At 38.2% G+C, this 23,957-nt stretch overlaps 2 protein-coding genes across 4 annotated transcripts; one reads left to right on the forward strand and one right to left on the reverse strand.

The window, feature by feature from the left end:
* The first annotated feature begins 1,480 nt into the window (after positions 1-1,480).
* Positions 1,481-4,146, forward strand: LOC147605765 (uncharacterized). Of its 3 annotated transcripts, none has more exons than XM_086793260.1 (2): positions 1,481-1,740; positions 2,328-4,146. In XM_086793260.1, exon 2 carries the CDS (start codon positions 2,342-2,344, stop codon positions 3,584-3,586), a length of 1,245 nt encoding a protein of 414 aa, XP_086649386.1. In that variant the 5' UTR covers positions 1,481-1,740; positions 2,328-2,341; the 3' UTR covers positions 3,587-4,146. The 3 variants fall into 3 exon arrangements, with proteins under 3 accessions (XP_086649386.1, XP_086649387.1, XP_086649388.1); XM_086793261.1 differs by having other exon boundaries at positions 1,500-1,764; XM_086793262.1 differs by lacking the exon at positions 1,481-1,740 and adding an exon at positions 1,772-2,215.
* A 13,740-nt stretch (positions 4,147-17,886) lies between these two features.
* Positions 17,887-19,085, reverse strand: LOC147605766 (uncharacterized). The gene has a single exon (XM_086793418.1). It carries the CDS (start codon positions 19,041-19,043, stop codon positions 18,399-18,401), a length of 645 nt encoding a protein of 214 aa, XP_086649544.1. The 5' UTR covers positions 19,044-19,085; the 3' UTR covers positions 17,887-18,398.
* Between the last annotated feature and the right edge of the window lie 4,872 nt (positions 19,086-23,957).

Consider the following 23,957-nt stretch of genomic DNA (forward strand, 5'->3'; position numbering starts at 1 on the left):
TGTTTTTGTTATTTGTTATTTGTTTTTCGTTTTTCAGTTTCCCTAGAATTGGGCCACTGGCTTATGTCGTGCTTAACAAACATATTTTTCAACCAGTCAAAATAAGGACAACTCTTAAATTTATAATCTATCATTTTTTTTCATAAATCTCTACTATCTGCCTATAGGCTTATTTTATAACCGAAATATATAAAAAATTTATTTCTTATTTTAGGGCTACTTCTCATCCAATTTTTCTTAATTATGGCATACTAGAATTGTCAATTTTTTTAGCATTGACATTGGAAGGTGGCTTTACCAAGCATTTCGTCCTTGAGTGATGAATAATTGCGATTTTACTATTAGTAGTGGACTTAGGGCTAGTTTCCACGCAGTAAGTATACGTTCCAATTTTGGAAGAGGAATAAAGTGGATCAAGACTAATAGCTCATTGTTAGTGTAATTATGAGCTTAACACATAGGACTGACTAACATCGCGAGTTGGCAACCATTCTCTGTGTGGAAACGGGCCCTTAGTGTGTGTTAGTGGGCAGCTTAGATCATGCATGTGGACTTCATGGGTGCATGCATGTGGGTATATCCAAAGTAGTTATTTTTTGTTTCTCAAGTGATAAATAATTACGAGTCTACTAGTGGACTTAGTGGATTAATGACTTGTTTTTGTTGGATCAAGTGGACTCATGCTTGATGCAACCATCAAATAGTCACTCGGAGCTTGATGCAACCATTGGAAAGTCACTCGGAGTCAAATTTAAATTGTTTATGTGGTAGGTAGAAAGGGATTAAAAAAATGCAAGCCACTTTGGAACCTTTGAATGATTTGGTTTACCTATTGTTTAGGGGGGGCGGGGGCCTTTTTATTTATTTATTTAAAGCTTCGATTTTGCTTTCCTTATTGTTTTGTGGGGGCTGAAATTTGAATTTCGAAAGCCCTACTTTAAGCTTTCAAATTTGAAGGCATAAATTAGATCGACCTTAAAAAATCAACTAAATATGTATAATATGTCTAAAATTAACTTTTAATATGTATGAGTATGTCTAAAATTTAGATTTAAAAAAACCCTATTTTCTAAGATGCTGATTACGGAATTTCCCCTTTTAGTGAATAAATTTAGTGATTGTTATTGTTAGTACTTAATACGTATAAGGAAAAGTAACTCCCGTACGAGCGGCCTATAATATATAAATATATATATATATAGACATATGCAGAGGAGTCGAGGACTCAGGCGGTTCTACGCGTCGCTTTCACCGTGGGTCCTGGAGAGCGATGCGTTTCACGCGCCGCAGTAGGGAAGGTGGGGCCCGCTGAGAGGTTGATACTGCACGGCGGGCGGGGCACACATGGCCGTCGCTATCACCTGTCATTTTCCTGCCCGCTCAGTCAGCCAGGCGCCGAGCTGGCTGGTTACGTCAGCCAACGCTCACGAGCGCCCCCCGACAGGCTTCACCGGTATTAGATGTAATCGACCACAACTCCACTTTCCCAAAAGCTAAAACCTTCTCTCCCCCCTTCTTTTTATCTATCTAAATAAGCACCCAAAATGTTTTTTTTCTCGTTAATTAATTAGTATTTCACGCAAAAGCAAGGGCCTCCCCCCCTCCATTAGTGCAAAGCTCAGATCCTTCCCTCATTTCTTCTTGCCTTCACTCTTCTGTTTGAAAGCTCTCTCTCTCTCTCTCTCTCTCTCTCTCTCTCTCTCTCTCCACTCTTACCTCCCCAACACTCTCCTCTTGCAGGCAAGCTCTTCTACCACTCTCAGAGCACTTATGCTAATCCCATATTTTATATGATAATTGCACCTGTTTACCCTATCTTTGTGCACATCAACTAAGTCGACCTTGCTGCAATTCTCGAATGCTCTTTGCTCTAGTGCAGTGCTGGTTGCAATTCGCATGTTAGGGTTTTGATGATCACTGTTCGTATTGTGTCTGAAATCTTTGTATGTGCTTAATATGTATAATTAGGGTGGTTACTTGTATGTAAAGATTTTCTAATCTCTGTAGTGCTGGTTGCAATTATCTTCTCCATGCGGCGTTGTGTATGTTAGGGTTTGATAATTATTGCCATTATTACTATGTTACAAATTCTGTATGTACTTAGTATACGTGTAAGGGTGTTACTTGTAGGAGGTAGTAATTAGGGCATGTTAAGTTTTACATCTCCTTAAACTGCCCTGGCCTTGACCTTTTGGGTAATCTAGTACTTATCAGTGTACGTGTTCTGTCTAAGAAGTTAATTAAAAGCTTTTATTAGACTGAGTTGTTATTAGAGTGATGATTTGTTCTTCTTGATCAACGCATGATTAGTGCATGGCTTTGTGCAGGTGAAGCGCGAAGAATGTTTCAAGAGCCGGGTGTAGTGAAGATACCGGACGAGAAGATGGATATGGCGCTGGAGTCAAGTTCGGGCGGATCCAGCATAAATGAGGGTCGCAGGCCGAGGTCGGGGATCATTGCCACTAATCAAGATCCTCAGCAAGCTTTGAAGTGTCCGCGCTGCGACTCTACAAACACAAAGTTCTGCTACTTCAACAACTACAGTACAACGCAGCCTCGCCATTTCTGCAAGAACTGCAGGAGGTACTGGACCAAGGGTGGCGCCCTGCGCAACGTTCCAGTAGGAGGTGGCTGCCGAAAGAACAAGAGGGTGAAGCAGAGGCTCGTGGGCGGCGTAGATCCCACCTCGCTCGAAGATAGCACGTCCAGCATGCTGGCCAGATTAAACAGCACCTTCCCGAGCTTTGGCTGCCCCGCCAACTTTGGAGACGACGGCAGCCCAATGGCGCTCAACCTCGCTCTCTCTCACTTCCAAGACTCCATCCGGCTAAGGCAGCACCCTTCCTCCGACAATTCAGCAGGTATTGCGCCAGATGACCACCCTGCCTCTTTATTTGACATGGGTTTTCCAGCTCTCATGAACAGAACATGTGGCGCTGGCGCGTGTGGTGGCACCTGCGGGAGCCGCACATGTGCCGGCATCAACGACACCTGCGGCGGCTTGAACACCTTCGACAACAATCTCAATGTCAGCATGGGCTATACCACGTTACCTGTCAAATTAGAGCATGAGGTCAGCGCATACAATTCTAATTATGATTTAAACAGCTTCTTAATTGATCAAAACCAGAACCTGCGCATGTCTGGAACCTCAGCAACAGCCACCCTAGCATCCATTGAAGATCAGCTCTCAAATTTCTCTAATATGCCGCCCCCTGTAGATTCCTTCAACCTGGGTGCTGTACCCCAATTCAAGGTTCAAGAGGAGAAGAGTATTCCTTTCCAGCACCTAGCTCAGCAAAAGCTGCCATTGCAACTGCTTAATCATGGTGGACCTCAGCACTCCACTGAACATGGAGGACATGCCATCTCAGATTTTCCAAACGAGTCAGAGGAGAAGGTGATTATGGAAGACAAACCTTTGATTAATGTTAATGGGCTCTCCATAATGTCAGCTGATAATTGGCAGCAATCAGCACTAATGAATGACATGCTATTTGAGCCTCACCACAACCTATGGAGTCATTCAAGATGGCAGGACATGCATGCATTGGCCACTACAACTGCAGCTGGGGGTGTGCTTTAGCCACTACTCAATGTCTTCCCACACCACCCACCCCCCAAAAAAAGATGAGACTGCTATTTTTTTGAAACAAAGCAGCCATTAGGCATCCTTATTGTGGGTTCCCCTCCCCCTCTCACCTTCACCATGCTTTTGTTGACTTTCTTTTTTTAAACTTTCCCCTTACTAGAAGGGCTTAATAAGGGCAGCACAAGCTCCCTTTTATTGACATCAATAGGTTACATTGAACAAGTTGTTACTCTCTTGATAGAGAAACTAAAACTAGGAGCTACCACAAGGGCCGGCTTCAATAATTTGTAACTAGGGCTCAAATTTGTAAAGTAGTAATGTTTTCTTTTCACTACCATTGGTTGGCACGGGGTCAACCTCAGGCTATTTGCAAGCGTATGTTGTATGCTTATTACTTGCAGCCATTGAAGGTTGGATGGAAGCTGTTTGTGTAGCCTCTCCAATCTCATTTACTGATCGTATATAATCCTTGACTAAGCCAGTGATCTGGCCAAGGAGAACATACACTATGGTTTTCTGGTTTTTTAATTTGATTTTTTTTTTTGTACAGTAAATTCTCTCTCTCTCTCTCTCTCTCTCTCTCTTTCTCTCTCTCTCTCTCTCTTTCTCACACACACACACACACACAACTCACTCACTCACAACCCTTAACGTTGAAGTGTTGATGCCATGAATGGTTTGAATGTTGAAATTTTGATGCAGCATTCATGTATTTTTGGAGAACCATTGTTGGGCCCAAGTGGTGTCACAATGTCATCTTTGAGAGCGTTATGTATTTTTTGGGGAACCATTACTGTTGGCGAAAGTGGTAGTTTGTCTCAATGACCAAGTGTATTAACAAGATGGATAATGGCTGAAGCTAAAATATTGGTTTAGAAGTCTTCATTATGGTTAAAGGCCGGTTTATTTGCCTTCAAATCTATAGTTAGCTAGAGTGATGTAAGTGATAATTCAGTACAATAAGGATAACGAGAGCCTAGAACCTTGGTAAATCCTACCATATCAAAGAGGTTGGAGAGGAGTGATGAAAATTGTTGTCAACTCGGACGAATCAATAAGCAAAGATTGGTGATACTCTAAAAATTCATTAAAAAGACTAAATAGCATTAAAGTACTACGCTTGCTTGTGATCCTCATTTATCAATGACTTGAAAAGCTAGAGGATTAAAACTAGTTTGGTACCATTACAAGATATGAAAGTGTCCTTTTTAGGGGTTAGGAAATTAGGTGCCACATTTTGGTCATTAATCAAATAAAAAATTCCTTCAAAGGTCCTTTATAGGCATCATTTCATGAGTGAGGGGATTGGAGAAAGATATTTGAGATGAAAATAGATATAATTTTGCCCTAGAAATAAGTATATAAAGTTATTGTGGTCTCACACAACACTATTGATTTTACGATTATACCGAGTCATGAAAAAATAGTCACTCTTTTGTACCTTTACTATGTAAGATAGCAAAATTGATCACTTTTATGTGTGGAAAATTCATTATCCATAAAAGAAAGATAAATACATGCAAGCTACTCAAAAAAAGAAAGATAAATACATGTAGGCTACTCAATGGTGCTTGAAAAGAACGAATATCCATAAACATATCAACTCCAATGAGTACTATGGCCATTAAAGACCGCTTGGAGGTGTTCTAAATACAATGAGTACATGTGTATTGGTCCATGCTTCTACAAGTACCACTTTGAAGTGGTGTGGCCTTCTTTGAATGATGGCCATAGAAGGATTGGGGGAGTTCATCATCGTTAAGAAGCCATTTGTTCTCTTCAATTTTCTCTTTTCTTCTAAACCATGGAATTTTCTTGAGGGAGAATTTTGTGAGATTATTATGTATTGCATAGATTGAATAAAAATGGTCCTTGATGGCCACTTATATGTGGTGGAAAATTCATTATCCCCATAAAAAAACATGCAAGGTACTCAATACCATCATCTCCATGCTACTAATATAAGATACCAATGTAAAAGTCCCCATTACAAATTAAAACCATTATGAAAGTGCTCATACTACAAAGTAAGGTAGCACAAAAAAACCACAAACACAAGCGAATCTCTCTATGAACAATCATTATGCAATGACATCTAAAATCTAATTACCATATTGAAAGCACCTACAAAATAAATAAATAAAGATCTCATTGAAAACTCCATCCATTAGCATGCACATTATCAAAGAAACCATTGTGTAAGATCTTATTACTAAAATAGCCCAAAAATAGATTATCTTTTTAAACAGCCAATGTATAATGTGGAATGCTAGACATCGAAATCCATCTAATTTGAAAGAACAAATAGCCATCAAGAGATCCAATCCAAGGTAAGCGAACTTTTAATCCAAGCGATCCTACACAAGAAAAAATAATCTCTCCCTCACAAAAACTAATTTCAGAAACTTCTCCCTCACTTAATTTTCCATGGTTTGTAAAAAAAGAGAGAATTGAAAAAAAAATAAAGGCACTTATAAATGGTTTTGAGCAATGATAAACTCTCCCAATCCGTCTATGGAAATCATTCACAAAAGGCAATCCTTCTATGGCAATCATATTCAAAAAAGGTTGCACCACCTCACTGTATAGAAGCATGATGTACTCATTGCAATTAGAACACCCCTAAATGGTCTGATCCATCCACATGCTTTCCCTCACAAGAAGTAGCCTTTTACGTATTAACAATACACACCACACAATAACTACTAGCATGCTCATTCATCCACATAAGCATGTGGCCTTCCATAACCTCATTTGTATGCAACAAGATTCTTGATATATGTAAACCAACAAAGTGCTCTTGAAATGTATCATGAATTTGAAATGATATGTCTCCTTTCTTCCATGTAAGTATCTCCTAATGATCCATGCATTAGTGAATACTAAATCCATCATGCCCCATAATTCTCCTTCCTAGTGTGAAAATAATGGAAAAAAGTAACAAAAGATAAATACTAAGCAAGGTGAGTAGTTTTTATTTTTTGCTAGCATATCAATAATTTCTTTTACATGTAAGCACTTCTCTTTTTTATGGAAACTAATATGCAAACAAAAATGAACACCAATAGTATTTTTCATGATAGTTTTATTATAATATTCTCATAATTTTTGTGTAATTAAAAGTATGTAAAACGGTTACTCCTATATCACTACAATAGGACATGAGCATTTCGATGCAAATCATAGATGGTTAATCTTGGGAGATGGATATTACGATCTTGTTGTCGTAATATATGTTGTTGCTATGAGCATCAAAATTAATAACATTTTTATGATGATTATAGTGCAAAATATTTTGACGATTTATTGTGACTCTCTGAAAAGATTAGCTACATTGTTAATTATGTAAAATAAAACTATCATCTATAAAAAAAAGTCCAATAGAATGGATACATGGAAAAAGAGTGACAAAGTTACAAAATAGATAAAATGTCATTTCATAAGTTTCATACCATGGTGGCCAACTTAACTTTATACAAAATACAATGTGATACTCATGTTTATGCACCCTTGAGATAATTATGTAAGAAAACACAATAGCGCAAGTAGGATCTACACAAAAAAAAGCATTAAATTACATAAAGAAGTGGGCGCTGTAAACAGTGGGCTGTAAACAATATTAGTGCTTACAATTTTTTATAACAAAATCATGGATGTCTGCCCACCCGTGTGCTCTGGGTAAGGAGCATTGATGACTATCTAGACAGACTCTAGACAGAGGATGTCTTGCTTACAAAAGAACTTGAGTGCAATGAACTTGATGATCAAAGTTTGCCAAAATAGTCTATATATAGTGCCCAGAGTCAACATGGATGTAGGTTAACATGGACGTAGGTCGGCCACAAACTTATTTAAAAATGACCAACAAGTCATATCATCCAATTGGGACCACATGAAACTATAACAAAGTCTTATAAGCACAACTTCGATGTCCATCTGCGGTCGTATGTACCCTTGAATATAGGCCCATAACTTCCATGTCCATTTGATGTAAGGGACATAGCACAACTCCCACCCCCATCTGAGACCATTTGGCCCTCGAATATATTAGGGACTAAGCACAACTCCCACGCCCATCTGAGCTCCTCTGGACCCTCAAATATAGACCCCACAATCCAAGAATAGTGTGTCAGTTTTCTATCTAGTACTAATGCGGTCATAGAGTCTGCACAAGAATGCATTCTACTTGGCAAAGTGTCAATTCTACATAAGTTGCCTCCTAACCTACCATGTAGTGTCTAAATTGAGAACTCTCGGGTGTTTAGGTGCTCACCACAATGGCTACTCCTCATATAGGGGGCCTTATATTTAAAATAGAGCACATTTGTCACCCACAGTAATAACACAAGGATGGAAAGCATTGAGAAAATGCTTTTCCCAACACCTCCCGTCAACTACCTCTCGGAGTCGATGAAGATGATGCTCTCTAGGAAATCTGTCCTATGAGTCTTTATGAAAATATATGTATAATTCTATAGCTCAACCTCTCCATCCATGATTAGATCATGCACGTAATGATATTGTATCTCAATGTGCTTTGTCCAAGCATGAAACATCGGGTTCTTGGAAATCATCATGCAACTCTAGTTGTCGCATAGCAACACTGTCACTCCTTTTTTAGCAACGTCCATGTCTCGTAATTCTTTTCAACTAGACTGGTGCTTTACATGAAGTAAAGCATGCTCCCTCGACCTTTGTAGAAGAAAGTGCTAATGTAAGTTGTTTCTTTGCTAATCCAAGTTTTAGTCCCATTTTGGCTTAACTAAGCATCTCTCCATTACGTACGAGAGATAGCATAGTAAGTGTCATAAAATGGCACTCTCAATGTTGTAATTATGAGAATAGGTGGCTATGCCACAAAAACTATGTAACGCAACTAGTTCATCTTTCATTAAGTTTTGGGTGCCCAAGTGTGCAGGGATTTAATATTCACGTGATCACAAGTTTTTTCTTGTTAATAACACATGTGAACATGTTAATAACATGTTTACATGATTACACGTTCACAAAATAGCAGGTTGCTGGTTACCTGGTAACCGACCAAAATCTCGCCGGGATTCGCTGGGATTCAGAAAAAACCCGACGGGGACCCGCCGGGTATAATTAAAACCCGACGGGAACCATTATATTAATTAATAAAAGTCTCACCTCTAGGTGAAACCCGACGGGAACCATTATATTAATTAATAAAAGTCTCACCTCTAGGTGAAACAACCGTTATATTAATTAATGGTTTTCTTTGTACATTGGACCATCCATCGTTGACTATACTACATCCAGAAAGCTCTATGTTGCTAAGAATTATTCTATGTACACGTTCTTTCACTTGAGCATAGCATTTCTCCAATAGATCATTTCGCATAGCATGATACGAAGGCGGTGAAAACCCTGATCCAAATTCACCGATTTTCTTCCATGCTCTCTTCCAACGCTCACTCTCCACCATCACCACCATAGCACTCCCTGAAAAGTAGATCGCTTTAGCAAGGGCGAGCTGTGCATCATCGAGCAGACCGTTACGTAAGCTTTCCTGCAATGAAGTTTGACGCATGGGTATGTTAAAGTGACGCTTGCAAGAAGATGCACTGGGTAGATTACTTTCTGGTTGCACATTAAAGTTTGGAGTACAAGCCGGCGATGCTTCTGGAGTTTGATGATTAGAACAACAATGTTCTTCTTGCCTCGATATATTGGCAGTAGATGAGAATAGTTTCCTTGCATCTTTCTTTTGCATTTCGTCTCTTAAACGTTTGGCCACTACAGCAGGTGCAGAGGGGTGGGTACATCCTCGGCCTTTTTTCTTCACTCCGCCTAAAAAGTGTTCTCTTAATCGAGGCGCCCCACCTGATTTCACTGCGTGGCATAGCTTACACTCCCAATCTATGAATCAGTCACCGATGTTAATTGCATATTGCCACACTATCCCAGGTGCCTTTTTTTTTCTGCTATTCTGAATTTGGGCTCTATTAGAAGTATCGCTAGGTCCAACGTTTTCTTCCATCTCAAATAACCTATTCAAGCAAGCATACAATAATGAATACACAAACGAAGTAACAACAAAGCCGCTCACATATTACAAAACATATATCACCACAGAAACATAGAAGCCTTAAAAAACCAAGTGATTACTGAAAAGCTAAAATGTAGCCAAGCAAAAATCTGAAACTAGTTTGAATCTATTTTGACAAAAATAAAAGACCGTCATATATGTTGTTTATTGTTTTTATTTTAAAAGAGAAAGACATCCATGACGATTCATGCTAACTGCAAAGGATGATTGAAAGTTTTTTGCCTATAGGAATTTTATTTTTCAACTTACAGAACCGTAGATATTAATTTTTGCTAGACTTTTAGCGTCACAACAAGACAAGACGAATGCATAAATGTGTATTCTAAGATTAAGATACATGTAATTGACAGCATGCATACAATGCACATTGCATCCCCGATGAAGGATGTCTTTCGTACCAATTACGGATACTTTAAACAAATCAAAGATCTACCTTCTCTAAGACTCTAACATTGACAAAGCAAATCAAAGATCTATGTTTGCCCAACACTGTAGTATAGGACAATAGACCCTTGTCTAATAAAGACTATATTAAATATCAAGAACCAATACAAGCCCCTAAGGAGGACTCTTGTCTAATAAAGACTATATCAAATATCAAGAACCAATACAAGCCCCTAAGGAGGAATCTTGGCTCCATCAAACCATTTATAGAGCAGAATAAGGTAGACTACCTGCGCTGCTCGAACGCAAAGTTGAAGTGACTCCAACTTTGTCCCTAAATCTCCGCGAGTATTAGCTACGAACCACACTCTGCCCAAAATTCAAAGAATTGAGGACTAGTGGCTCAGTAGCCTTAGGAGTGCCAACAAGGAAAGATAACAGCCCCTAAGATAAGGACGTTCTTCCCTAGAGGACGCTCCTAGCCAACCGGGAGCTCTATAAGCACTTAAAGGAAAGATGTGACGTCCCCAAAACAAGGACAATCTTCCGAAAAAGCCGGCTGAAGGGTGTCGGGCGCCTTTTATTAATAAGAAATATGCCCGCTAGGATTCTTTGTTTCCCGGCGGGGCCAACCGGGAATCAAAGAATCCCGGTGGGTTTACAGGAATAGTAAGTTTTGGCCGGTAAGAGATCGTCTTGTGAATATATGTTGTGATCACATGTTTTAGAATGTTAATAACACATTTTGTTAACGTGATCACGAATTTGTGAACACGTTTATGAAATCCCTGCAAGTGTGAATAAGGGCCTGTTGTATAAATAACATTACTTTGCATTTTCAAAAATCTTGAGAAAAAAAGAGCCATTGATTCCATACTTAATGTCAGTTGTTTATTCATGTTGCAAGGGATCAAACTAGAAAATTCGAACTGGAAAAATTAAGATTTGAATAATTGTTTTTTGGTTGACACATGTGGAATCATGCTGTCGTGATTCTGCAGTCTGCAAAATCACTATGTGATTTTTGATCACGATGTGGTCTCTCTCTCCCTCTCTATCACTCTCCAATTCCCTCTAACTTCTCTATCACTCTCCAACTCCCTCTCTAACTCTCTCACTCCCCTCTGACTCTCTTGATTTTCTCTCTCTCTCTCTCTCTAACTCTTACTCCAGCACTATCTCTCTCTAACTCTGACTCTCGCTCTCTAACTACCTCTCTCTTTATTTATATATCTATCCAAATCTCTCTCTCCCTCTCCTTAATTGTCTCTCATTCACTCACACTCTCTCTCTCTCTCTCTCTCTCTCTCTCTCTCTCTCTCTCTATATATATATATATATATATATATATATATCTTTAACTACTTTTTCCTCTCTCTCTCTCTCTCTCTCTCTCTCTCTCTCTCTCTCTCTCTCAGGCTTCCATGCAAGGTACCCTAGCTCTGTGAATCTTACCTCATGCAAAAACTGTGAGAGAGAAGAAGAAGAACTCAAAAAAGAGCTAAAATAACCCTAGCTTGGCATACCATATTTAACCACCCAACCATTATATATACCAATGACCTTGGGCATGTGTACCTTACCGGCCACATACCGTACTCAAGTGCCCCTTATGCCCCCATTGGTACCTAAAGAGAATGCAAGGGAGAGGGAGAGCTTGAGTTCCTTGTTGCAAGCAAACACACACACACGTAAGAGAGAGAAAGACACAAGAGAGAGATGGATGGCTCAATTTTTTTCTATCTTCTTCTCTTCTCTACAACCATATAATTAAAAGATAAGAGTAAATACATAAATGGAAAGCACTCTCCTACAATAACATACAATGGTCGCTCCATAGTGTGAATCTGACTATATGAGATAGCGCTGTAACTATGCCATAACTCTAGTACTACAAAGTGGCGATATATAGCTAGTCATCCACCACTGGCGATATATCAACCATAATCTCACCAACCATGCCATTGGCATAAGTGTAGAAGTTATCACCGAGGCGCGTCATCAATGTCCATCGTTGCACTAGTTGAGCTCAATATCTAAACACTCCCCTTCGAGCTCAACTCCACACACTGCACTTCCAGCAAGCTCCTAAACCTATGGAGCTTCTCTGTAGCTGCATTTGTGAAGATGTCAGCCACCTGATCCTCTGTGACATATACCAGATCTACATCACCTGTTGCTAGAACCTTCTCCCTCACAAAGTGATAATGCACCTCAATGTGCTTCGTTCTAGCATGGTATACTAGGTTACTGGCCAACTGTATGCTAATTATGTTGTCACAATAAATGAAAACTTTCCTATCCACAGGCTCACCCATATTACTAAAGTAGCTTTTGAAACTAGGCTACCTCACAAGCGGCCATAGTAGCACCCATGTACTTTGCCTCTATACTCGACAAGGAAATTGTTGGCTGCTTCTTACTACTCTAACTCACAACAACACCCATATTAATAAAGTAGCTTTTGAAACTAGGCTACCTCACAAGCGGCCATAGTAGCACCCATGTACTCTGCCTCTATACTCGGCAAGGAAATTGTTGACTGCTGCTTACTACTCTAATTCACAACAACACTCCCAAATGAAAACATAAAACCACTACTAGCCCGATTAACATCTGTGTACCCATGTAGCTGTATCTTTGTACTAGTCCAATCAACATATGTGTACCCATGTAATTGTATCTATGTACTAGCCTCATAGAAAAGTACATAATCAATGGTGGAGTTTATGTACTTGAGAATCCGTCTAGCCACATCCAAGTGTGGCTTCCTAGAGGCTTGCATAAACTGACTCACAAGTCCAATGGCACATCCAAGTGTGGCTTCCTAGAGGCTTGCATAAACTGTCCTAGTAATGGTCATGCACATTAAGCTACTCATTATGTGCCTATAGTGGGGTCCTCCAAAAGCTCACCTGTGTCTGTAGAAAGCTTTTTGTTCTACTCCAATGGCACTGAAATAGACTTACAGCCTATCATAGCATACTTGGACAACATGTCCAAGCCATACTACCTCAGTAATAACAAAATGCCATGAGGTGATCTCACCAGCTCTGTGCCCAAGAAATACCACAACTCACCCAAATCCTTCATCTGTATGAGGTGGTGATCTCACCACCTCTATGCCTAAGAAATACCGCAACTCACCCAAATCCTTCATCTCAACTTTTTCTTCAAAATCCTTCTTGCATCATGTATGTCAACATCATTATCACCAGTGATAATCAAGTCATCCACATAGATGACTAATAGCATCATCCCTCTATCTATCTTTTTCACATAAAGTGAAAAATCTTCATTGAATATTTGAAATCCAATGGTAACAAGATACTCCCCGATCTTGTTTGACCATGCTCTGGGTACCTGCTTCAAGCCATGCAAGGCTTTGCATAACTTGCACACAAAATTTGGGTGTGCATCACTCTCATAATCTGGTGGCTGTGCACATCATGTATACTTACAGATGGAATGCCAAGCTCCTCATCAAGGCTCTGCTTAGAGCCACTACAGTCACCATCCACATATGAGTGACCTGCGTGACAGATCAGGCACAAAAGGTTGATCTACCTTTTTCTTCCCTTTGTGTGATACATGTGTACCTACATCTGTCCCTCAATCTACTTGACCATGAACAGCATTGGATCCACCGCTAGAGGACTCTTTAGGTCCACTAAGAACCTATGATTTTCTACTCTACATGTGGTGCAGCATCAACACTTCTTACATCTGCATCTTTTGTTACCTTCACTGCTATTGGTACATACCAACTACTTATCTCGTCAAAGAAAACATCTCTGCTTACTTGCATCTCATGAGTGGTGGGGTTATAACACCTATAACCTTTCTACTCCAAAGAATAACCAATAAAGATGCATTTCTCTGTCTTTGGATCCAACCGTATTCTTTCATTTAGGAGCATGCACATATGAAATACACCCAAACATTTTTCAAGTGAGACACATCCGATTTTATGTTTGTAAACTTTTGTTTAGGTGTCATACCATGAATACCCGCAATGGGTGTCTTGGTCATAGCAGTTGCTATTGATTTTGCCTAAAAATAATGTGACATATTCTTTTCAGCCCCACCATCAAGGCATGTGCTACTTCTGTAATGTGTCTATTATTTCTTTAGGCAACAACATTTTGTTGCAGAGTATACCTGCATGTAAACTCTCTTGATTCCCTACTTTCTCAAGAAATTGCAAAACTCATTGGAGAAATACTCTCCCCCACCATTTGATCTTAAGAGTTTTATTTGCATGCCTTTTTCCTTCTCAACCAAGACTTTAAATATTTAAAAGTGAGCAAACACCTCACTTTTCTCCTTCAAAGAGTAAACCCACACTTCCTAGTGTGTTCATCAATGAATGTAACATAATACCTGCAACATGCAATTGTTACCAATTGTTACAAACTTGGTCACTTTCCATACATCTCAGTGTATAACATCTAATGACCTTGCACTAACATGCTTTTCATGTGGGAAAGCATGTTTAGCATGCTTACCAAGCTAGCATGCTTTACATACTTTATGCATACCATCAACCTTAAACTTTGGTAAACCTGCAACAATATTTTGGGCCTGCATAGACTTCAATCACTGTATATTCACATGACAAATGTGCTTGTGCCATATGTCAATATCTGCAATGATGTGTGTTCCATGTGCAAACATGGTTGCCTTTACTTGAGGCATGTTCACATCCAAAGTAAACATCCTACCATTTCTGTTTTACCATTCAAAACCAAGCGACACCAATTTTGTAAGTCTTCCACAAAACATCCTTAAGGATTAAACCTCACGTGTAGACCCTGCTCAATCATCTGTTTAATAGAAACCAGGTTCTTTGTAATATTTGGAACATGAATTACATCTACTAAATACTTGATTTTTCCATCCTGCATAGACAATGACACTCTACCAACATGTGCAATGGGATGCACAGTCTCACCTATTTCTACATAACCTGGTTTTTCCATTTTCTACATATCTCTAAACCCCTCACCATGACTGGTCATGTGGTTAGAGGTGCCAGAATCCATATACCATATATCTTGAGATCCTGACACATCTCATGTTGTGGAATTGATCATGTGTTGCATCACAAATAGCTGCTCACTTCTGTCATCACCACCCTGTTTACTAGATGATGCAAAGTTGCCTTCCTGCAACTTTCCACTTTGAATGTCATTCTTTTTTTAAAAGTAGTCCTTTGCCATGTGCCCTGGTTTGCCACAATAATAGCACTCTATGCTATTTGCACTTTGATTTCTTTGCCATCCACCTTAGCCTCTTTGGCTCCCCCTGCCTTTAGACTGGCCTCTTTCACATGTGTATGATTGTTTGTAAATCATTGGACTATTGTTGTTTAAAATTTTGGTTTCTTTGTCGGCCACCACCTTGGCCTTGACCACCACCTCTATCTCTGCCTCTACCTCAATTAGAAGGCCTAATCTGATATGTTCTTGCTTTGTGAAGAAGAACCCTCATCTATAAACTTTTCTTCTATGATCAGCATAGACACCAAGTCCAGAAAGTTGGGAACATTCTCCTTTACTACAATGGAGGTCTTGAATGGCTTGTACTCTTTGCCAAGCCCATTTAAATAAACACCCACCAAATCATCATCTTCCACTAATACATTAATAGACCCAAGGGATTCAACAATGCCCTTGATCTTTGAAGTATACTCATTGATAGACATGCTTTTCTTTTCCATAGTATGTAGCTCTTGTTTTAGCTGTAGTTTCCTTGCCTTTGTATTGGTTTGGAATATCTATACCAGGTTCTCCCCATGCAACTGCTAGAGTGTTGGCATCCTATGTATGTCCTATCATTGTGTCTGTGACATTGATTGAAAGCCATTACATGACTTTCCTTGCACCCTGGTTCTAGTCCTTGGATGTCTTTATATCCACTGGAAAGACATTCTCTTCGGATAACTTTGAAGGCTCTTTATTGTCTCCTTCGACATAGTCCCAAAATCCTTTACCCATTAGGAAATTGGTCATTCTAAACTTCCAGGCATGGAAGTTGTTCTTGTCAAGCTTTTCACAAATAATATGATTGAGTCCATTCATCTCCTATGACCCTAATCTTCTAGCACAAGAATCATTTGAAATATAAAAACCTCTTCCATTGCATCATTTCATGAAAGCTTTCATTATGAGACAAAGGGCGCCATATTTTTTAAGGGAAGCTATTGAAGCTAAAAGCTTAATTGGTAAGACCCTTATCAACATGACAAAAAGCACTAAAAGAATAAATATGTTCATTGGAAAATTAACACACATTTTGGAAAGCATGAGTACACAAAGTATACCTAAAGCACATAATAGCATGGCCCCCACATGTAAAGATTCAAAGGCATTAAAAGAAATTAAGCACAAGGTAGCATGCAAAGAGCTTCATTTCCACACTAAAGAAGTAATCAAAATCCACAATCAAAGGAACAAGGAGAAAAGAACAAGAGCCAAGGAGCCGAAAGAAGAAGAAGAAGATGTCATTGACATGGACATTAGCAAATCATAAACAACAAATATCTCGGGGGGGTCACTATATGTAGAATACCCTTATCGCGTGCGTTCAAGGCCTATATTTTAAATCCTTTATCTGTGAATTTTTTTATCCATATAATATCCCCTTTTCTTTATGAATCTGTAAATTTTTTTGAAAAATTTTTAAATCATACCCTTATGTAAATATATTTCTGTAAGTTTCATAAATTAAAAATATGCTTCTGTTGAACGCACGTGATATTTACATTTTTTTGTGAGTGACCCCCCCGAGAACAAATATGAAGGCTACAAGAAAAGATACAACGAGGAAAGAGAAGTGGAAAAAGCCTCGCATCAAACATTCATTTCGCTACCCTTTTCTTAAATAAAAATTTGTTGAAAAACAATCCTACTTCCTACAAAAAGTACTTGTAACTAGCTGCCGTTGGGATCGATGATGCACCCAAGCTAGAATCATCCCTCATCTAGAGCCAAAGTAGCATCATGGGGGGGAAGTGCCAAAGTAGCACATGGGTCAAAGTTGCTCATAGCACATAGGGGAATGTAGAATGTAAAAAGTCAAAATAAATTTCTAACTGACATCCAACCACTTTGAGTAGCCCAGAGTTTTGGCACCAAAGGGGGGTATTAAGAAAGTGGTGCCAAAGTGCACAAAAGGGAGTGAGTACATAGAGGAGCTCACTCTCTCTCTCTAACTCTCTCTACTAACACAAACTTTCTCTCTATCTTTCACTCTTTAACTCTCTCTCTCTCTCTCTCTCTCTCTAACTCACCCTCTCTATCTAAGTCTCTTACTCTAACTCAAACTGTGAGGTCCCTATCCCCATCGCGCAACGAATTCAGGGGTTCTAGCAGCGGAAGTAGTACTTCTTGCGCGGGGCAGGGTCTCACACTCGGGGCCTCGCCCACGGATATTCGGACAAGAGACTAATCCATCGGTTCTTCCAAAACCGATCCCGAAAAAACTTCCCTTACCCGGAAAGCACGGACGATTCCTCCAGGATAACTTTTCTCAAACGTAGTCAAAAGCCTTAACTAACTGAAGTGATCTGACCAAACCCGTAAGTCCCAAGTCAGATCAGGGAAAAGATTGCACTTGGATCATAGAGACCAACGCTTTTTTTCGCATTGAGAGGCACAGCCGTTGATTCTTTTCCATAGAACAATTACTTCAGCATTTGTATGAATCCATAAATCTCTTTCTTTCAAGACACACTAAAGCATCTATGTGAAGCCAGAGAGCTCCTTAGAGAGAGAGAGAGAGAGAGAGAGAGAGAGAGAGGAGAGAGACGTGTATTTTATTTAATGATAGGAAACATCATGTATATAATGGTTACCATTAGCCTAAGGAACCCATATCAAGTGTAGAGGCCCTACAAATTAGATCTAATGGCTACTACGAACTAGATTTGAGAAGTAGGACACCGACCTTAAAAATCACTCATCTTACTAATTGGGCCCAAATGGCCTTGGAGGATTGATAAGTACTAATAGTCTAACTACTAACCATTGGCATTACCCAATGATTTCATACTAACTACTTGGCATTCATGTCTAATTTAAAACTTCACTATTTGATGCTCACTCACCATTTACAAATAAAGATCGTGAGTACATTGACCTTTCATACGTAAGAGGGAGTTCTCACTTGGGAGATTCTTTAAGTGAAGCCCCGCCTCTCGTTTAATGCAAGGTCTAACAAAGCCTTGAAATCCCAACTATGCCAAAAACGAGGGAGTTGAGAAATCCGCTACGCCAAAGCTGTATTTGTTTGCCTGGCGGGATGGGGCTTCGTTAAACTACAGACTCCTCTATGGTGAGGAGTTGAGCGCTATACTCCTGCTACAGACTCCTCTATGGTGAGGAGTTGAGGTCTCCAGGAGTTGCTTCGGGCGATCAGCTGGTCGATGTATTTGGTGTGCACCTGAGCGGTGTCACAGATGTTGACCCATCTGCCCACCGAGAGCGTGGACTCGCTCTGCGCCAAGAAACTGCAATCTCTGTGCCTCTGCAAGGCATACTCTCCAGCTCGTCTTTGCTCCCCACGGAGAAGGGATGCCCTGTGCCGGACCAAAATGCGCACAAACGTCTTGGGTGTTGGGAGGCCGGCGGCTCGTTTTGGGCTTGCGATTCTGCATTGAGAATCGCTGGCAGCAGCAGCAGGAGCAGTGGCTACGGCGGCTAGTGAGGAGATTTGAGACCAGGCCAATCGGGACTGGAAGGTCCGGAGGGGCAGGACGAAGTAGAGATGGCCGAGCTCCAGCTGGGTGTCCGGATGCAAGGGGCACGGCCGCTTCCCGACGCGGAGAGAAGTGGAGTTGCAGAGCAGGAAATTGCGGTTGTCAATATGATGCCCTTCCCCAACCTCCGCTGCCGCGAGGGGTGATGGAAAATCCTGCACACTGCCATCGGGGTGCACCACTCGGATATAGCCGTAGCCCGGCGCCGGTGAGGAAGCACGGTGTAGATTTCCCATTGCTACAGCTACAGCTACTGATAAGGGAGGGGTGAGGCTTCTGTGTGGGTATGCATGCGGCTAGAGTGATGATTCTATGACTTTATATCGTGGTAGTCATGTTGTGAGTAGAAAACGCGTTGATTCTGCGTGGGCGGAGTAACGTGCTGACCCATGCTTAGTTAGCGTCAACTTTTTGTTGCAAACGTTCACACCTCTTTCTTGTGTGTGTGTGTTTTTTGGATAAAGTTTAGTTCAAAGCTTCACACACCCAGAGAAAAACGGTGACATTAGGCATCGTTCATGCTTAGAAATTTTAGGCCCACTGCTTGCTAATTATTTGTTGATGTTGCTCTCTAGATATTTAGAGCATCTCCACATAGCACCTTTGATGCTACACCTCTGTTGCTACTTGATGTGGGGGCATGGCAACGAAGATGGCCACTTTGCAAATTGCAACTTGAAGGGCCCTCTATCAACAATGACATGGTGGTTAGAAAAAAGTCTTTGCATTGTGACAATGTTGAGAAAAACAATGTGTAAGGGTGCAACATGAATAGAGCAAGGGGAGGAGCATGCACATTAGAAAAGGATAGACTAAGGGTACATTGACAAAGGTTGACTTATTTGGTCATTTTATAAAAGGTGAAGTTAAAGGTAAAAAATGTAAAACATGGAAATTGCAAGGGAGCACATGTAGTATGAGCATTTATGGACACATGGTTGGCAGTAGGTCGCACACAAAGTATGCATTGAAGCCCTTGCTAAGGCTATAAATATGGGTGCATGAACCTTGATTATTGCAATGAGATTATCTTGATTTGTGCTTGATTACTATCATTACCTTACTTAATCATATTTTTTATTATCCTAATTACTATGCTTGATCATGGGATTAACATTTACTTTGATCCATCATGAGCTCACCATGCTTGGATTTGCAACATGGTATTAGAGCTAACTTGGTATTATCAACAAGCACTAATCTAGAATGTGTGACTCATTAGTAACATACTTTTGACTGGTCACATCGTCTTTTCTTGAAACTGACGAAGGAGTTATATCTTGGTCATAGTCTGATTCAGGGTTTGAGTCTGGAAAGATTCTCCTTGAACTATCTTTCTCGAAGGGTAATATTTCAATTACTACTTTATTTCAATTACTACTTTATTGAATTCTCCTTGAACTATCTTTCTCGAAGGGTAATATTTCAATTACTACTTTATTAAATTCCATTCATTGAGTATTTTGCTTAACTGAATTCAAAACTAGTATGAATTCCTATGAGGAATAAATTAATCATTTATCTAAAATTTTGACTTTGATAGTTTTTCTAAAGTTTCTCATTATACCATCCTAGAGAATATGAAATGGTATAATTTTCCTTTATTTACTTATTCATTTTCCAATATTCATGGGATCTAAACAATGATTAAAGAGAACTCTTATTTTGATATAAAAATTTTGTATGCATCTATTTATGCATAAAATCCAACTTCTATGGAAATAACACTTTTATATAAAAGAAAATCCTTTTATGCATCTATTTATGCATAAAAAATCAATTTTGATGAAAGTAACACTTTTATAATAAAAAATCTCTTTTATGCATCATTTTATGCATAAAAATCAATATTGATGAAAGTAACACTTTTATTTTAAAAAAAATCTTTTATGCATCTATTTATGCATAAAAATCAATATTGATGAAAGTAACACTTTTATAATAGTAAAAATTCTTTTATGCATCAATTTCTGCATAAAAATCAATATTGATAAAAGTAACACTTTTATAAATAAAAAAACTTCTTTTATGCATCATTTTAGGCATAAAAATCAATATTGATGAAAGTAACACTTTTATAATTTAAAAAAATCTTTTATGCATACAAATCAATATTGATGAAAGTAACACTGTTATAATTTTTAAAAAAATCTTTTAAACATCTATTTATGCATAAAAAATTAATATTGATGAAAGCAACACTTTTATAATAAAAATAATTCTTTTATGCATCGTTTTATGCATAAAAATCAATATTGATGAAAGTAACACTTTTATATTTAAAAACATTTCTTTTATACATCTATTCATGCATAAAAAATCAATATTGATGAAAGTAACACTTTTATAATTAAAAAAAATTCTTTTATGCATCATTTTATGCATAAAAATCAATATTGATTAAAGTAACACTTTTATTTAAAAAAAATCTTTTACGCATCTATTTATGCATAAAAATCAATATTGATGAAAGTAACACTTTCATAATAATAAAAAATCTTTTATGCATAAAAATCAATATTGATAAAAGTAACACTTTTATAATAAAAAAACTTCTTTTATGCATCATTTTAGGCATAAAAATTAATATTGATGAAAGTAACACTTTTATAATTAAAAAAATTCTTTTATGCATCATTTTATGTATAAAAATCAATATTGATGAAAGTAACACTTTTATAATTTTAAAAAAATACTTTTATACATCTATTTATGCATAAAAAAATCAATATTGATGAAAGTAACACTTTTATGATAAAAAAGTCTTTTATGCATAAAATCAATATTGATGAAAGTAACACTTTTATAATTAAAAAAAATTCTTTTATGCATTAAATTAATATTGATGAAAGTAACACTTTTATAATAAAAATATTCTTTTATACATCTATTCTATGCATAAAAAATCAATATTGATGAAAGTAACACTTTTATAATTTAAAAAAAAATCTTTTATGCATCATTTTATGCATAAAAATCAATATTGATGAAAGTAACACTTTTATAATTAAAAAAAATCTTTTTACATCATTTTATGCATAAAAATCAATATTGATGAAAGTAACACTTTTATAATCAAAAAAATTCTTTTATGCATCATTTTATGCATAAAAATCAATATTGGTGAAAGTAACACTTTTATAATAAAAAAAATATCCAATATGCACTTTCTATGCAAAAAAATTAAATCTAATAAAAATCACTCTTTTATAATAATAAAAATAATTAGTATGCATCTTTCTATGCATAGAATTTAAATCTAATGAAAATCACTCGTTTATAATAATAAAATTAATCAATATGCATCTTTTTATGCATAGAACTTAAATCTAATAGAAATAACACTTTTGTAATAAAAATATTTCTACTATGCATTTTCCTAGCATAGAATGAAAATAACACTTTTAGAATACACAAATGATGGGGATTACTCTTTTTGAATAATAAAGGTAATACTTATTTCACAAAATTTAAATTTTTTTTGCCATAACCTCCTTTGTATAGCTGCCCCATTTTTTAATTTTTTCTATTCTTAATTTATTTAAAAATTATCTCGAATTTGTTTAAAGTATTCTAAACTAATTAAATTCCACTTTTAAAAGACAAACAATATGAAAAGTTTAATTCAACAATTTGATTACTTAACTAGGATAAAGAAGGGATGAATTTAAGAATGAGAGAGGGTGAAAGGCTTTCCAGCACAAGGCATAGCATCAGACTATCATTTTAAAGATAACAAAAAAAATTAGAAAACCATTAAAAGAATAAGATAAAGTAGGATTTCTAACTTACATAAATTTCTGGGGGCTTTCCTTTGGCTTGATGGTTTGAGGGATCTACTCTTGTTTGCAACAAGAGTGGCCACCAATTCTTTAGAAGAGGGAATGGTCAAAAACTAATGAATTATTAAGAAATTCACAGTTTTTGGCTCTGGGAAGGAGTAGAGTAACAGTGCATAAAACACTATTAATCTTCAACAAAGGGGGAGGCTTCTATTCATAGGAAAAAGTGAGCTTCTAACCAAGCAAACTGATTCTAGATTTTTCCAGATCAGTTTGGTCAATTTTTGACCATTTTTGGGACAGTTTAGCTTACTTTTTGGAACTAGACTTGAATTAGGAGAGAGGAGAGATGAAATATCTCAATTTTTGGGAATTTAAAACTCCACCACACATGTGAAATAGGTGCCTCCTTCATGAGGGGGAATCCCCACTTCGAGGTGTCAGAAATTCATTTTTTTAGTATTTCCTTTGGTCCTTAGTCCACTCTTCATCTTATGTGAGTATTTACTCATTTTTGGGGGGGATTTTCTTTATTTCTTCTATTTATCTCTTCCACACATTTGGATGAATCTGATTGGCCCCTCAAAACCTTAATTTAAAATTTTTAGAAAATCTGGACTCCTAGGATAAGACCTTTTGAACAGATTATAATTGATTTCTAATGCACCTTCTGAAAATCTTTTTGAACTTCTATTTCGGGGGAATTTATTTTAATAAGAAGAGATATTTTTCCATCCAAAAATATCTGAAATCTGAATAATCTCTCTCTAGAATATTTTCTCTCTCTAGGTAAAAACAGGCAGAAACAAGATCTTTTATATATCTGAAGAGGGATTTGATTACAGGGAAAGAGACTGTACATTTTGAGAGGCTGGGGAGGAATCTTACAATGAGCTACCGGCATGCACCCGGAGTTCCCAAATGAATGTTGGTGGGTACTACCTAAGTATGCTGGTAGCTAACCGGCATGCACTGAGAACCCCGAGTGCATGCCGGTAGCTTCCAATGCATGCGGATAACTACCGACATGCAACGTGAGCTACCAGCATGCACCCGAAGCACCGAATGCATTCCAGGTGCCACCTAAGTATGCGGTAGCTGCCGGCATGCATCGAGAGCTCCGGGTGTAAGCCGGTAGCTTCCAATGCGTGCCGATAACTACTGACATGCACCAGGAGAGCTACCAGCATGCACCAAAAGCACCCATTGCATGCTAGGTGCTATCTAAGTACACTCTCGGTGCATGCCGGTAGCTTCCAATGCATGCCGATAACTACCGACATGCACTGGGAGCTACCGGCATGCACCCAGAGCACCGAATGCATGCCAGATGCTACTTAAGCATACGATAGCTACCGGCATGCACCG

The sequence above is a fragment of the Cibotium barometz genome, chromosome 59 (assembly GCF_041138505.1).
Source record: "Cibotium barometz isolate CiBa-2024 chromosome 59, ASM4113850v1, whole genome shotgun sequence".
Classification (NCBI taxonomy): Eukaryota; Viridiplantae; Streptophyta; class Polypodiopsida; order Cyatheales; family Cibotiaceae; genus Cibotium; species Cibotium barometz.